This window comes from Embiotoca jacksoni, unplaced genomic scaffold (assembly GCF_022577435.1).
Source record: "Embiotoca jacksoni isolate LCO1_2020_lvr unplaced genomic scaffold, fEmbJac1.0.p SCAF_4, whole genome shotgun sequence".
Taxonomy (NCBI): Eukaryota; Metazoa; Chordata; class Actinopteri; family Embiotocidae; genus Embiotoca; species Embiotoca jacksoni.
In genome coordinates, this window is record NW_027185392.1 from 21,759,178 (window position 1) to 21,776,677 (window position 17,500).

Here is a 17,500-nt window from a genome sequence, read left to right on the forward strand (position 1 = left end):
GGCGAAATGTTAAAGACCGGCAGATGAAAAGGAAAGAGAATCGTAGAGAGAAACTGGGGGAAATCTTCCTGTTTTACTTTTAAAGCCACCAAACATGAATTTCTCTCATTTCCCTTTAGTCTTTGTGTCGACCACAGAACTGGAGGTAGAGAGCTCACACAGACAAAACACAGTATAAAGGGACAAAAGAAAGATGCAAACACAAACTCACACCCACTCAGCATGTAGTCGCAAACCAACCACAGACACACACATGCTAAATATTAGCTTCACACAACATCCAGAGGAAACGTGGCTGCATTTTAATTCAACACATTTTTATCACATCACACCACAAGCACGCTTCAAAAACACACACATACACATGTTGTAGGTTACGCACAAACACACATTGATTAGTACACACAAATACACTGGGTAAATGCATATGACCTGCACTCAACTCTGGGAGGGTTCATGACCCCATGGCACAAAGAAGGCTGTGACCATGGCAACAGCAAAAACTCAACTCGCTCGGGAGATAAATACAATAAATGTCTTCTTTACCTGTCTTGCCCTCTCTCTCACTTGCTTTACTGTCATTATCATGTTGTCTTCAAATAAAATAGGTTCAGGTGTGCGGAGATAAAATGCAATTTCAATCATATGTGTGTATGAAGTGTGGCCTCAGGAACACACCGCACGGTGGGTGTGTGGCGGTCGCAAAATGTCTCATTTTCAGAGTCATGTACAGAATGGGCAGCTCGCGCGACATGTGCAGTTCCCAGCAAAAATATACAGGGAAAACATCTGTGTACTATGTCGTCACAGCAAAAAACGTAAAGTAGGCTCTAATGAAATTATGTCAAAAATTTAACAAGTGAAGGGGAGCATTTTATCCGGACATCAAACATTCATTACTGATGGCCTTTTATTAAAGGGAGACTCAATGTAAGGTTGGCAGCATTAGTGCTGCAGCAGACGTGCTGGCAGCATGAACACACGTGAGCGAGCCGCAGCAATGCAACGAGGTAGCAGTCATTCACACAACGCAGGCGGTTTGTCCCAGGTGCAACTGCAGTTAATTAAAGTACTCACGCCTTATTTCCATTTGTGTGGTAACAAATAAATGACGTAATTTTTTTTGTTTTATTCCCTTAATACTTCCTCGAACTTCACTCTCTTTGCTTTCCTCTGTCCTTTCCTTTTCAGCTCTCCTTCTGTTGCCCTCAATCTTACTTTATTTCATCTTTTTCCAATTCCCTTCCTCTGCCTTTGCTCCTTTCCTTCATCGCTCGCTTCATTCCTTCTCTCCTTCATTTCTCTTCTCTCCCTCCATCCGCAGGGGAGTAGAGTACTTAATTGAAGAACCCCAAAGGCAGAGAAGGGAAAGGTGGTGAGAGGGAAGGAAAAAAACAAGAGAGAGGAGAAAGAAGACGGTATGGAGGAGGGGGGGGTGACAAAGACCCAAGGGGAGAGGAAGAATGAAAGTGAAACAAAGGAGAGACAGATATGAGACTTGTCTCAGTAAGTGTCCGTCTCAGATTAATGATTGGCTCTTCGAACAGTTGCCTCTGTTTCTTCCTATCACACTGTTCCCTTTGCTCCTAGCGTGTCAGCTTTACTTTGGACGGACATGACAGGAGAAGCCGGTGTTTGTGGACTGACCTCCTTCAAACAGATACACAATCTGGGCTGAAAAATAACAGCTGAGCAGGTTTTTCTAAGGGTGATGGTCTCACAGATCTCATTTTCCCGTATAAAGATGTTACCACACGCAGCAGGGAGCGTCCCAGTACCAGCTTTAAGAAAACAACAGTTCTGGGGAAATCCTTCAGCTGTGTGATGTGTGATGACAGACTGAAGTCCTGCAGATAATGTAAATATAGGCATGCATGCATGTGCAAATGAACTGTACAAATGCAGGCATACCTGCTGTTGGCTGGACATTTTTCAACCAAAGCACCTTGGAGAAGAGTGGTTTGTATTTGTAAGTATTAGCACCAACTTAGGGCTTAGGCACAATTTTAAAGACATCCTCTAATGAAAATCGAGTTTTTAACCTTATGTTGTTCTTTATATGCAACAAAGATACTGTATGTCGTGAGCGATGTAAGCAGTCGACACCATGGCTGAGCATTTCCACTTTGAACTGCAGTGTACCACTGACACTTTAAAAAGAACGGATTTAAACAGCCAGGGTAGCAAACATCACAGAAACAAGAAAACAATCCCGTTAATGTGTTGTGTGCAGCTTTCCATATCATGAGCTCCATGCAAGCAACGGAGGGCTGGGTGGATAGAGAGGTTGGGACTAGTTGAAACACTCCATGCACCTTTCTAAGCCTCTTTAAGGCATTAGGGGATTATTTATTGTTTTGGAAAAAACTTCAGATGAGTTTGTAGGTTTAATCAATATCAGGACCAAAAAGATCCCCAGTTCGGTCCTTTGAATTACAGAGCTTTATGACATTTAAGCTCATCGTTGCAGTTTTATGGCACATTTACTGTAAATTTCAGTCTCAGCACTCTCATCTACATTGATTCCAGCTATTTCAAAAATTAAAAGTGAAGGGTTACCGCTGTGAGTGACTCAGAATTCTGACCCTGATAATGATTCCTTTTATTAATAAAAACTTGCAACTCCCTATTGCAGCTAACATTTCACACTACTTTGTGTCCTGTCATATCAAAGACAAATGTACAAAGCATTTAGGAACAATGGCTTTCATTGGTCTAACTGACAAGTAGCAGTATATTACAGGATATCGTCTGTCATCAGTTACCATCAATTTCATGAGTACACCAACTTGACAAAATGAAACTTGGTTGTTTTCAGGCCGGAGATAATCAAGATTTGTTCTTTCAGCAATCCAAGCCCACTGACTCCTTCCAAAGATGTAAATCTTAAAAATCAGGTCACAAATAAAATAAAGAGAGGCAATATTGATAGCAGGAATTATCCATTGCTGGGTCCATTCATCCATTATCTATGTATTCTGAACAGGGTCATGGGGCTTAGAGTGAAGAACCTGTTCCAAAGATGGAAATGATCAACATTTCATATCTATTGCTGCTTAAATTAGCATCACATAACTTTCAGTAACCTCACTTCAAAACTCAAAGAGTTTCTGAGATAGCAACTTTCCCTTTAAATTAATTAAACTCTATATGTAAGGTGTGAAGGTGTGCTTCAGTATTTGAAGCATTTATGAAAAGTACATACAACCAGACTGTACACATAGTCACAAATGAAAGGAAAAGCAAACACATAGTATACATTGATCTACAGAAACCCAATTATTCCGTTTTTTGCCAAAGCAAAAACTGCAGAAATGCATGATCATCACACACGTATATACAAAATTAATTAGGACGTTTGTAGACGCACACTTTCTCACTATCTCTCACACTGCAGACACACCCTTAAATATTTATGTCACACATGAAAACACATCACACAGTTCTTGCTGTGTACGTGCAAATGTGTGTAATTAGCGCATGAATACATGCAACACTGCTGACACGCACAAAAGAAACAGACAATTATACTGTAAAAATGCAAATACGGGTAATTATCAAGCACACGCAGACATATTACTCCAGCATACTCTCCCTCTCTCTTGATAAATTAGTTGGGTAAACAGCGAGGTCACACTCCGGTTAGCCTCTAAACAGCCGCAGCCCGGCAGCTGCCATCACCACCTCTGTTAGCTTTACACTGTTAATTAGCTACACTCAGATGCCAATCATCTCTCTAATGAGGACAGCTGTGCCATTGTGCCTAATGAGACAAACTCCTGAAGTGTCTGAGGGGTAAGTTAACTACAAGGACACACATTAAATCCGGCACACACACATTTTATTCTCCAGTATATATTTCTATCTTGCGCACACACACTCATTTCATTACCTGCTCTCATTTAACTTATACTCATCCTCTACCATTTATCTTTATATGCTTTTTCACTTCACACTTCCTGTACTTTGTTTTCATCATGGCAATTTATGAAATCTCATGTTCTGCACATACTCACTTTCCCACCGTAATATGGATGAATACAGCTTGTGTTTGTCACTTTTTGACAAATTACAAGCAGAAGATGTGTTTTTAGAAAAAAAAATGTTTTTAAACATACTGAACATATGGATTGACAGCCGAGACATGGATTACAGTACACCACTGGAGCAGTTTAGACAAACAACGGAAAAAGTGGCTGGTCTTTCTGAGGAAAGTAATATTTTGCTTTTTAAAGGCCACAGGGAGTTACTTTCACATAGTCAAAGCATGGTTGGAGAGCATCAAATTAACCAAAGAAACTTTTCAAACTCTGACAGACTGTATAAAAAGATGCAGCGACACAGTTACTCATAGTTTTCTTTTAAGCAAAGTCTTTGTTAACATTCAGTGTTTCTCATGATCAAAATCTCAACATGGGTCACATAATCACATAATTATTTGTACTGTTAATATTTTCAGATGTTCAGAGCAGGCATAGAAGCACGGCTCTACCAAACTGGCGGTCTGACAAAGTCTCTCCCATCAATCCACAGTCGACAGCACACCTGCTGGAGCCATGTATCAACTGGCTAATCACAGAGTTCACCTCCAGGTCAAGGTGACTGTGTGTCTGTCTATCCGTGTGTGTGTCTGTCTATCCGTGTAAGAGAGAAAAAGACATCTAGCTACACTCCCATAATACTTTGGCTCCCCAGGGCTAAAGGTAGGTGCTGGGAGGGGGGCACCGTGGTACACAAACACACACATTCAGGGTGTCTCTAGGTATCATCAAAATATACAAAAGACTGTTACTGGGTGTGGAGCGAACTCCTTCACACATCTACACAGAGCCAACAAAAGACTCGAGAGTGAGGGAGAAATTAGAGGTGGCCAAATCAAGAAAAGGGGATGAAGCAGCACAATGGAGGAACACAAAGGAAACAGGGTGGCATCTTCAACACAAATCCAGATCTCCGTTATCAATTTTAGAAGCGTTCCAATAAATTTACTGTAGCTTCATATTATGACCAATTTGCGATTTTTTTTTTTTTTTTTTTTTTTTTTTTTTTTGGGGGGGGGGGATTAATGCTGAATGTGAATGCTTCTGCTGAAACGCTGGCTGTGAGCTGGATCAGGTAACGTGTGTGAGCTCTTGACAGGCTGTAAATAAAGTGAAGTCGTTTTTGGTTTTTTGGTTTTTTTTTCTGGACTCATGTCCATCTGGTGTCCATTTAGACCTGCACTCATCTGCTTTAATTATTATTATTTGTAAATGTATGTCTGTTATCATACATCAGTATCATATCCAAATATTATATGAAAATATGCTTTTTGGATTAATCCAAAAAAATGAAAGTGAGGAAGAAGAGGATAATAAATTCTCACATTTTCCAAATATCAAACATATAAACACAAGCAAAAGGTTCTGAAGCTGATTTTTTTTAACCGCTTCTTTTGCACTTAAACATTTTTTGTAGTTGTTGTAATGGTTGCTTGCTATCATGTGTAGAGCATTTCCTTTGCTCTGCTTTGAACTGTGTATAATGTGGAGTTGCTGAAATGGCAGTTTATACTATTGTGTGCTGCATTAGAATTTATGTATATTCTGCTTTGCTGTCATTGTCTGTGATTTCATTTGTTTCAGAAAAGAAGCTCTATCACTCCATATTGCCTTATGGACAGTTCCTAAACTCTGAAAGCCAACTGGAACATTTCATGTTGGTCTGAGGACCGAAACATCTTTAATGAAGTGAGAACAATCGATCAATAGTGTGCAGGACAAAAATAGCACAACAAATTCAGAGCAAACTCTCTCAGTGAGACAAGCGTAACGCTCAGTGTTTTTGTGAATGTTTTGATCAAATATACTAGATTTTAAAGTGGCTTTTCTCAAAAATGTTGATGTAATTTGCTCAGAAAAAAAAACATTTTAGATATAATATTAAATTAAAGTTACAAAAATAATCATAAAACTGTCATAGCTTTACAGAACCGATAATCTGTGACTGTAATATGCAAAGGCTACATCTGCTGTCAAATAAGAGTTTTAAATGTTTACATAATATTTATTCAACACATAGGCCTACTGTATACACAAAACAATGTGCAGTCTGTATAAAACGAATATGACATATTCCTCATTCCCAAAAACCCCATCACTTCTGTTTTTCCAACTGTTCCAGTTAGCTAGGAAGCAGTTTGTTTAGATGGGGAAAGGAGAGGCAGCAGAGCCGTGAAAATTTTAAATGAGGAATTATCTTTGTTAATAAAGTGAGTTGTTATTTCAGAGCCAGAAGTGACCATATTTGGACGAGCGGGGGAGTACCAAGGTGTGAATCTGACTGAGAACCTGAGGACACTACACCCGCCACAGGCCTGTTAATCAAACCGGAGACGACCCCAAACATACCACTTTTGAGGATTTATATCTAAATTATGATGGGATTATTTTCAGATGGACAGACAGAAAACTAATAAGGAGTGACTTTAGTGAATGACACCTTTATGACTTGTGGAAAAAATTAATTGACCTTGCATTTCATGAAAGAAGTTAAATGGGAATCTATGGAGCCAGTGCCTTTTTTGGAGCCAGCTGCTAGTGGCCCCTGGTGGTATTGCGGTTCAAGGGACTTACGCACTGGCCTAATTTTTCAGACCTGGAAGCTATGTCCGTTTTTATATACAGTCTATGGTAAGGACATCTGGGTGACAGCAAATATAAGCCAATCTGCTACAAAACAAATTTTGAAAAAAAGGACAATTTAAGTTTTGCATATCAAAAGTGAAAGACAATTTAAGAAAAGACAAAAGACTGATGTCTGCAGAAAGGAACGTAGAGCAAGAGGGAAAGTAAAGAAGAAAAATACTCAAACAAAATGCAGCACAAACATATTTGTGTGTTTTCCAGGGACATCAGGCTTTATGGAGTCCATCAACACAGCAGGAGGAAAAGAAATCACTTCTGCTGGAGGAAGTGCTAATGGATCTGCACAGTGAGTGTGTCACTTTATGTGTGTGTGTGTGTGTGTGTGTGTGTGTGTGTGTGTGTGTGTGTGTGTGCTGATTGATCGAACATGCCAAGTCCATCTCGGCATTCCCTGATGGGAGCCAGAGTGTGAAATTGTCAAAACAGCAAACAGCAGATAATCAGGACTGACACACATCCAAAACAAACACACACTTTCTTACACTATCCATTACTCTCATACTTCTGCTTCATGTCTCGACACTCACTCACAAACACACACACACACACACATCCGTTACACACACATTGTTACAAATGACTCAAACATAGAGAAAAGTTAATTACAGAGCTGTGGCATGTTTGCTTTTTTTTTCCTTTCTCTCCGGCTATGTTTGTGTGTGTGTTTCCAGGCATCTCCAAGCAGTAGCAGACACCTTTCCCCTCGCACACTACAACCACATATTTATAACAAAGACTTCTGAGCAGTGTCTGTGTGTGTGACACATTTAGCCACATAATAACCAACTGAGTCCAAGATTTCAGTTATTATTAAAGAAAAAAAAGCTATTTGTGTGTGTGCGTGCGTGTGTGCGTGCGTGTGTGCGTGCGTGCTTGTGTGTGTGTGTGTATGTGTGTGTGTTCAGAAGTCAAATTAAAGCACTACTGTTCTCACTGCTCCTGGGGGACCCTCTAAGTGATTTGTGGTGCTTCTGCTGTCCGAAGGGAGATAATTTGCAGTGTTTTCTGGGTGAGAAAAATAGGTCAATTTTTGATCAGAAAAGCCAGCAAGTACAAAGCCTGAAGCAGCAGAAAATGTCTCTGTTGCACTACTTTATACAGTATGTTTAGTTTATTATCCTAACCAAAATAAATCATATCAGTGGTTTAAAACATCTACATATTAGTCACAGTAGTATGCAGTGGAAATGTACTAAGGCATAACGTCGGGATATATTTGGAGTTTATTTGCAGTGCGTAGTAGATTTTTTTTTTATACTGTGGTATTGGGGGCTACCAATTCAGAGAACAGTTTGGTGTAGAAAGGTGAGAATTGTCAACCAAACGTTAGTTCGTCGACCAAGTTTTCATTAGTCATTTAGTCATGGGAAGAAAAAAACCTTGCCAGGGATGTTATAAATAACTTATAATTACAGCTGTTATGGCTCAAGCCTTCTCCTTTAGGAAGGTGGCCTTATGGGTATCCTGGGGGTGGCGTAGCTCCTAGTTGAGGAAAGTAAGTGACTCTCACGTGTGAGAAGTTGTGACAAGTTTTATGGATGTACTTTTGTGTCTTTTTTTATGCAAGGATAACAAAACAGTTTTGAGAGTTGATTTCTTGCACTGCAATCAAAAATCGCATTTCTAAGGAAAAATAGGCACTAAGAATAAAATGATCTAGATTGCAAACAAAATCTCCCTTTCAGTTTTTTTGGTCACAGACGAATCAAAAACTTTTGGTTGCGAGTTAAGTATGATGTAATGGATGGAACCTACAATGATGGATGAGAAAAGAGTTTCTACTAGTGGGTTTGACTTTCGTCCAAAGCACTGTTGTAGATGCACAGGTCACTCCCTCCGACAGTAGAGGACAGTCTGTCTGTTTAGGTTATGTTACTTTTTTCGATTGAAATGCTTTTAAATGTAGCAGCACGACTTCCACTTTGGTTTTATTTCACGTTGTCAATGCCATCACCATGTCGACCCCTTTGGCAGGATACATGGTGGTAGTGGACATGTATGCACTAAAATATGGATTATAAAAGAAATTCACTCTCAGTCAAGGCACGCTACAGATTTGTTCCATGGTCTTGTCATTTTTTTTAAAGTATTTCGTGTCCTTGTCTTAGTTGTAAAATTCAAAGGTAATTTTAATGACAGCTACTTGATCACAAGGAAAATGATCAGAACCTCTTGATTCCACAACGAAATGATTTTGTCTCAGCTGTCAACACCAACTTGCCAAGTCTGTCACAGACTTAGTCAAACCCAATGAGTCATGATAACCAGACCAATTATAATCAGTACAAGGGTAATGTGTGTGTGAACCCCTAAATCTCAGTATCACACCAAAGCATGTAATACTAGAGGACACAGTGTCACGAAATCAAGTGATGAAGCACAAACAGTGATAAAGTCAAAGTAGTGAGCCTCAGATATCTTTACTGTGACTGTAGTTTGGAAACAATCCTCACATTAACTTTTGCACAGACACTCTTAAAGGCGGACCAATCAGCGACCAGTGAAGGTGGTTAGTGCGATAACACTGAGGTGAAGTTTTGTTTTTTTAATGTAGTTGCAGTAGTGGTAGAGTTTCAGTGTATATGGTGTTCAATGCTGATTGGTTGAAAGGCTGCTCCAGCAGTTTCAAAATTAACAAGACTGACACAAGATTAACACTGACACGCCTTGTAGGATGCAACAACTGAAAGCGATTCTCTATGAAGCGTAGCCTGACCCACATATTGATGCAGTGAATTTGGATCTGGACAAACACAAGCCCTTCCCTGACTGGTGTTTGAGTCCGTGAGAAAGCAAAAGTCAATATGAAGTTGTTTTTACTAATGTTGCTAAGTTGCGTGCATAATGTAACTTATCTAACATAAGTAACATACATTAAGTAACTTAAGCAATTTACTTATTTGAATCCAAATCAAGATCTTTTCGTAAACCTAACCACATGGTTTTTGGTGCCCAAAACTGATGCACATTACTTTTCACACCGAGCTGAGACAAAATGTGTCACTGAAACAGGAACCTCTATTTGACTGATGATCATATTACATGCTGGTGATTAAAGTATACTGTGTGATTGAGAACAGCATTTGGATGTTAGATTCAAAATAAAGAATGCAGGGCACTAGGCAGAAAAGATACAGAGCTTCAGAGGCTGTACTCACAGTCGAGACAAGGCTTCATTCTTCTGAAAGAGCATTTCTGGGAATTGGCTGAGGTGGTTTTTGTTGAGGCGACTGTATCAACAAAAAAATTTGAAAGAATAAAAAGCTTATAGCATGAATGTTACAGGCAATTTAATGGAAATGCTGTCTTGATTCTATGTGTACTTAGAAAAGTCAATGTGTTGCATAATTTGTTCTCACAGTCTTTCCAACTCCTTCAGCTCGTCAAAAGCTCCTCTCTCGACATTATTGATCTGGTTGTCCATCAGATGACTGAAAGAGAAAACAAATTAAAAAGAGAATTAATGAGCCATAAATTTCATTTTTATCAAGATAAATCAGCATTATACATCAGCACATCAAGTTAATTAATTATGGCTAGTGTGTAACATCACACTGCCATTTGGTAAATAAAATAAAAGAACCTGGATTACTTCATTACTTTCTGCCTTTCATTAAATAAATTGAAGATACAAAGCCTCCACACACATGCTTCCTTAAAGAGTCACTGCTGAGATCTGCATACTTCAGAAATACCCAGACCTCCGCCTCAGATGCCACTGGTGTAACAGTCAATGCCCTCCTGACAGCAATGAGCCCTGGGCTCCCTGAAGACTGCTAATCTGTTTTGAGCAGGCCTCCAGAGATGTCATCCTTTTAACACCTCATGTCCATCACTGACACTCAGCACATTCCCAGTCCTCAGATTAACACAGGAAACCACGGCTCGTCCAGCCTCTCCCAGAGGGCACAATGTTTCCAGGTCAAAAGGTCATGGATAAACCCCTCCTCGTACATTTGACTGACACTGACACCAAACAAGCAGCTCTGGGTGGCTTATGTGTCGCCACTGAGCTAATGCTTCATTCTGTGCCCTCTGGCTTTTGATGGTACCGCAGTTATGATTCCCACATTACAACCAGACCTAAACCTAGCATAAATACAAGCGGTAGCCATTTTTAACAATGAGCTTGACAGCAATGAAATAATGGCTCTTTATTTCCTAAAAATGTCTCAGTTTATGTTTTGGCTTGTTCTAAATAACAGTTTTTAAAATATAATTTGTTTTAACCCTTATGTTGAACTTGTGTGAATGCCACAGTAACATATATGTAATTATATATGTGATTATAAATATGCTGGACTTACAGGACTCTGAGGTGTTTCAGACCTGCAAAGTCTGTCTTGGTGATGAGTGTCAAGTTGTTCCCATTCAGATCTCTGAAAAAAAGACAAAACAACAGATCAGAAAAACAGGAAGTAAAGTGGTAACAGAAAGAAGCACACTCTGAATGTTCATTTGTTTATACATTAAGAATTAAAAAAAAAATGTTAAATGAGAACAGAAGAAATCCAAAAGTTATTCCCAAAAATTAGTCAGTATTATAAAGTGGCTACAAAGAAGTAAGCTAAGAATAGGCTTTTATTTTATTTTTTTTCCTTTTCTTTTTGACCAATATTGGACAGTTACAACACAAAGAAACAGGTACTGTCAGAGGGAGAGAGAGGTTTTAAGGCCTAGTTAGGGTCCTGAAACACTGGTTTGTGTAACAAAGTCCCTAACCATGTTGGAAGCACGGGCTGTATACAAAAATGGACGCAACCTCAGTGATGTCACCCATAGGTTTCCTATAGTAAAGTTTTGAAGCTCAGTGTGGGTTTGGTCAGCAGCTATCCTCTTGGTAATGCCTGGCTCCACCTAACTCCCAACTAATCAAAAAATGGGAAAAGAGTTGGTGCAAAGGTGAAGGTTCATCTAAACTTTAAGCTTTTTATACAAATTAAACAAGTGAGTTATAACAAAATTCACCGCTTTTGGAGCCCTTTAAGTGGCCATTCAAGGAACTAAAGATTTTGACAAGTTTGCATTTTCCGCTCCAAAGTTTTCCACTTGGGTGGAAGGCAGAAAATATTTATAGCAGTTCCAAATGGCCCCACTCAATGGCAGTTTGGAAACACAGAGGCATATTAATTGTCTAACTACAAGGACTGTTCTTTACTGTGACACTGTTTCGCACACATTTTCACACAGTGTTGCACTCAGCTGAATAAACCAACAGTGGCAGAAATTGTTGTTTAAATGAAAGACAGATTTTAAGGGGGACACTCAAACCCTACCTACTTTCCCTCCTCCTTCCCACATCATCACATAACGTGGACAGGAATATTGCAACACTGGTTTCAGAAAGTTACAGATATATTTGGATGTTTGCTTCAGTGTTGATTGGTGAAAATGTGAGTGGAGGTGGTTCCTGTAGTTGTTCAACCAAACGGTAACCAACAGTGACGTCACACATTGGTTTGTGAATGGTCATTATGAAGCCTTCAGTTCGGATATTGGCAGGCGCCATCTTGGAGCCAGAAGTGACCATATTTGGATGAGCTAGGGAGCGAGCGGTGGATCTGACTCGATCTGATTGGAAACCCAACAATACTATATCCTGCCCACCGATACTTGTAACCTGACTGCACCACAGGTGTGTCAATCAAACAGACACGCCCCCTAAAAACACATCTTTTTGAGGATTGTTTTCTAATTAATGACGGGATTATTTTTAGATGGACTGCTAGAAAACTAATAAGAAGGAGCGACTTTAATGAACAACAGTGAAAGAACTTAAAATTTTAAATTTAATGAGAGAAGGGTCCCTGTACAGGCGGTGCTTTTTGGAACTGACCCGTAGCGGCAATCGGTGGTATTACAGCTTAAGGCACTTCCGCATTGTCCTCATTTTTCAGAGTTGCAAGATACGTCCACTTTTATATACAATCAATAGTCCAACAATCCAACAAGCACTTCAGTTGAAGCCCACTAGTATCTTAAGACATGCAGCAAAGGTCTAGAATTGAAAAAAGAGAGATTTTTGTCCTATTTGGTGTTAAAATGTTCAGCTGGAAGTTGCTTCTTGTAAGTTTTTTGCTGTATAATTCTATTTCTCTAAAAGTGGAGGACCCGTCAAGATCAATTTCTTCCTATTTGTATCTACAAAACAAACTGGATCTTTAGTCAAAGACACGTTCAATCAGTTAAACACCACAACACAAATATTTCAATACTGTACAGCATATTGTTTCTACTGCTTGAACTTCTTTTCAGTCAGTGCAGTAAAGAAAGTCTCGTGAGTGAAAGTTCACTTTGAGGACAAGCTTCTTTTTTTTTTAATGTAAATCAACGAACATCAGTTATACGCTGCAAGAATATTCAAGGACTCTTTCTTCCAGATGTTTTTTTTTCAGATGCACAGTATGAGATTCATTCCTAGAAGAAACAGCTACTGTTTGACAAAAGTGTCATGTTCCACCTTGGCTCACACTGGCGTACACTTCAACTGCTCTCTGTAAAGGTTTACTCTACTGTTGCATTCATTCTGAGTCACCCAGGGTAGATAAGGTAGGAGTCGATTTTGTATGCACACTTTAGGTATAGACTGTTGCCAGTATGTTTTATGCACTATCTTCAAAACGGTCGTAGAGGCTGCTTCCAGCAGGAAAGGTTTAACCCGATGACCTCATTGTCTACTTGATTGACAGCTGTGTAGAAAGAGAGGGGATGATGTCACTCTTCCCACGAGGCTTTGTGCAAGGAGAAGTAAACTGAGCCGTGTGCACGTACCTGTATGTGTGTATATGTGTGTGTTTGTGTGTGGTGGAGTGTCATGTTTCTGTACTACTGTAAAGGGTGCAGCAGAGTCTGACCTTGTCCTGTCCTGTATAAAAGAGAGAGAGAAAGAGTGGATGTTGTGGTTTGGGTGTGTGAATTGGGTCTACAGTTCACTCATGGAAATGCAGAAAAACACAAGAACAGCCATAATGTCCACAGCCCAAGCCATGTTGGTCTTAGATTGGGCTTTCAGGAGTTACTTTTCTGTATTCTTAATTTGTGTCTTTTGTATCATATCAGGAGGTTACTACAAATTAGAGTTGAACAATAGGTTAACATTTTTTGGCATTTATCCTTTTGCACTGCTCATGTATCCATAAAAAATTCTAGCTCTTATAATCATTTCTCCTCTCCATACTGGTAAAGAAAACATCGCAATCCATTTCTTTGCTAAAAGGACTTGTTTGAGTGCAGCTACATTAATAACACCCAAATGTTCTCCATTAGAACATTTTATTTTGCTAGAGCAGTGGGAAACTTTAGTTTCATTATCAATCTTTATCAAAATGTTCATTCTTATTTCCAAGAGCGAGTGGATGTTATTCTTTTATTAAAGCTTGCGCCATTGTTGTGGTTTGTGTAAAGTCTGCTGCGGACCCATTCATATAAGCTGTACCCTCCGTTGATAGGCTTTGCTGCAAGCATCACTGAAAAACCAAGTCTTTCAGCAGTGCAGGATAAATAAAGGGTCCACAGCAGACTATATGCAAAAATGTATATCAGGTATGTCAGCAACTGAAGTAGAATCCTAAAAAGTATAGTCTATGCAAGAAATCCTAGAAGTTGTATGTGATTATAGTCTCTCCTATTTTCTTATGATGTAGCTGGATGACAGAGAAGAAATACGCAGCTTCAGAAATTCAGAGTTGCATAAAATTAGTTCTCCTTTTTCTGTGAGGTGAAATTGGTGCAATCACAACGTGTGCCTCTTGTCACTGATGGATTGTCAATCGGTGTATGTCATCAAGGCCAGCGGATCTAGTAAACCCTAAAACGTTTGATACAGTAAATATAGACAAAAAACCTGTCAGAAAACGGTGACAGTCTGAGAAAACTGTGGCAGTCTGTATACTTCGGGTCTTGCGGCTGCTCAAGAAAGTGCAGCTACACTCTGCATTAAGTAACTGCCTTGTTCGGTGATAAGAAAGACAAACTGGTCGGGTAGATTGCGGCACGAGACTCAGTGGTGGCGCAGTTTGTAGGTAAAATAATATCCCATTGGGAGAAAACAAGATTTTGGTGGGTCTTGCAGCTTGAGGATGGAGGAGGAGGTTGCTCTGAGAGGTGGGGGAGGGGGGTGGGGGGGATGAAGCAGGAGCAGGGGATTGGCTATGAGAGAGGGAGGGAAGGATGGATGGAGACGGGTCGTGGCGGGGGGTCCAGAATCACTCCCTGGATGTGTGTGAAATTACCCTGACAGTTAAACAGCACAAGGAAAGCAAGCATTAGGAGGGAGAGCTACATGCAGTGAGTGATGACCACATTTTCACACACTATAAAAAATACGTACAGATCCTCAGGGGGACACCAAGTCTGAAATTATCAACTGCAAAATGCTCACAAGATTTGTCTTTGTGTGTACGGAGAAGAAAAGAGACACGAGGGAAAAGATGGACACCGATATAGCCCTGATGAGGCGTGCTTAATTGAGTTTTGTGCAGCATGGCGGGGTCAGGGGTCAGCTAAGCGACAGACTCCCCTCGAGTGGCGACTCGGCCAAACAATAGCTCATTAAAGCAGAACGCGTCTCACACACACACACACACACTCATACACACACACACACACACACACAAATCACAGCCTCAGTGGGCAGTGAGGCAGTTGATCCACTCATCTCTGCTCTCCACTGTTATATCTGACATGGAAGAAGAGCAGGAGGGGGGCGACTTAGAAAAATGATGAGATATGTGGTGTGGATAGAGAGAGCAACGTGAAGGTATAAGAGATACAGTAAGTAGAGCTCACTTTGGATCGTTATAAAGGAGGCTGTAAAAGTGTGAGAATCTCAGCAAATACTACAGAACCAGATAAGGTTATAGTCTAAGAAAATCGAATCACTGTCACTGTAATTCCTATAACGTTATTGTCTTTCTAGCTCTCAGATTGAGTTTTGGGTGTGGCACACTGAATCTGTTTTGTTAAAAAAAAAAAAAAAAAAATTAAAAACTCAATCCTTAAGGTTTTAAAGCCTGCATGATGATCGTAACATCAAATATTTACATTGGTCAATTGTATATCATCACAGAATATCTTCAATAAACAACTAAAAAAACATGCATATAAAAACACACAAACACACTGCTAGATACTGTACATCTGAGTGGTCAAGTGGCCACTTCATGCAAATAGTCATTTTCCTCTGCTAATCAATTGAGCAGGAGGCAGAGACCAGTGAGGTATCAAGATACACACAAAGAACATAATCAAAATCCTCCTTCCCACAAAAGCACACACACAGTCATTAGAGCAAGAGAGACAGAGTAACAATATACAGTCTCAACTGATGTGAATAAACAACAAAGAAACCGAACACTTTATGCTCCATCGCCTACTTACTAAACATCACAACAGTGCTGCCCGATCTCAAACCTTCATCCCATCAGGTTTCTTTGAAATGCAACTGAGATAGAAAAACAGATTTATTTTGTTGAGGTCCACCCTGCCTAGTTACAGCATCTGGACCAAGAGCTGGCTTGTTTAATGAACAGATCTTAGAGAATAAAAGTCCCCATAAGTTTCCTTCCAAATGATGCACTCGCGTATGTCAATGAGGACTAAAAGTCAACATCCACCTCCTGATACAATGATACACAGAAGCAAAGTGCTTGAAACCAAAGCCCAGCAAACAGCAATTTAGTGTTTCAAACTGTATATTAACACTCACTTTTTGTCTGAGGGCCAAGTAAGCGGCCATCAATGTTAAAAAGGGAAATCGATATTCAATTTAAAGTATCTTTAAAACCTAACATTTGGTGTTTTCCAGTATGAAACTAAATTAGAATTTTAGTATTAAAAATCCCAATTAGAAGATCATGTGACATGTGAAAATTCCTTTTGTGTAATTTTAGCTATCAAATTGTACATTTGTAATACATTTCACTTTAACTACACAGAAAAACTGAATTTAAAAAGCAAAAGCAAAGCAGAGATCTGAGTTGTGTTGTTTAAGGCAGCCTGGTATCACAGCAAAGCGTGTAATACACCTGTCAATGCACTTTGCCTCAACTACACGTGAAACGTAATCGCATGTGTGACAAGAGTTAAAGAAGGAGGTCATGTGACAGAAGTCATGTGTCAAAGGTTGATAAAGTCCGCACACTGGGACGCTGCTGGGGGTGTTTGGCTGGAACAAACACAGGACCTTTGCCCATGCAACCAGTATTAACTAGTTCGAGGGGCAGAAACATTCTCTAGCTTAAAGGTTAGACATAACTCTTTCCTTTTTGATGAAGCTTATAGTTAGGGCTGTGTCGACTGGCCCTGAACCATCCCTTAGTTATGCTGTTAGAGGCCCATAGGCTGCTGGGGGACCTCATTTCATTTATGCTGTTAGAGGCCTATAGGCTGCTGAAGGACCTCATTTCCTCTCGCTCTTTCAGCTTCTATACACTCATATGGCACCATTACATCTTAATTTCATGCTTACTCTCTCCCATATTTTTTGCTTATTGACTGTTGCTTCTCCATATAGTTCCCTCGCTCGCTCGCGTAGTTTCTGTTCTTTCTTTTGCAGATGTCCCCGGCCATGGAAATGCATGTCTCTGGTCTGGTCTTACTGGCCCCACAAACTGTTCATGTCTTGGATCTCTATACAATCCTTTTCTCTCTCTGCTCTCCCCTCACCCCAACCATGATCTGTTTCCCAAACCTTTTGGTGCCTAAACCTGAGGCTCCTTACTTTATCCACCTAAGCGAGACAAAACGTGACCCCGACAAGATATTGTCTCGCAGACTGACTGGTGTATAACATGCTCTGACCAGCAAGACAAAGA

General features: G+C 39.9%; 1 protein-coding gene across 1 annotated transcript in view; it reads right to left on the reverse strand.

The window, feature by feature from the left end:
• The window catches only part of LOC138209250 (slit homolog 1 protein-like), a 67,519-nt gene that overhangs the window by 42,115 nt on the left and 7,904 nt on the right, over positions 1–17,500 (reverse strand). The window contains exons 2-4 of the mRNA XM_069167700.1: positions 10,994–11,065; positions 10,046–10,117; positions 9,845–9,916 (exon numbers count right to left, since the gene is read on the reverse strand). Of these exons, the coding sequence (XP_069023801.1) occupies positions 9,845–9,916; positions 10,046–10,117; positions 10,994–11,065 (216 nt within the window). The remainder of the gene's footprint in view (positions 1–9,844; positions 9,917–10,045; positions 10,118–10,993; positions 11,066–17,500) is intronic.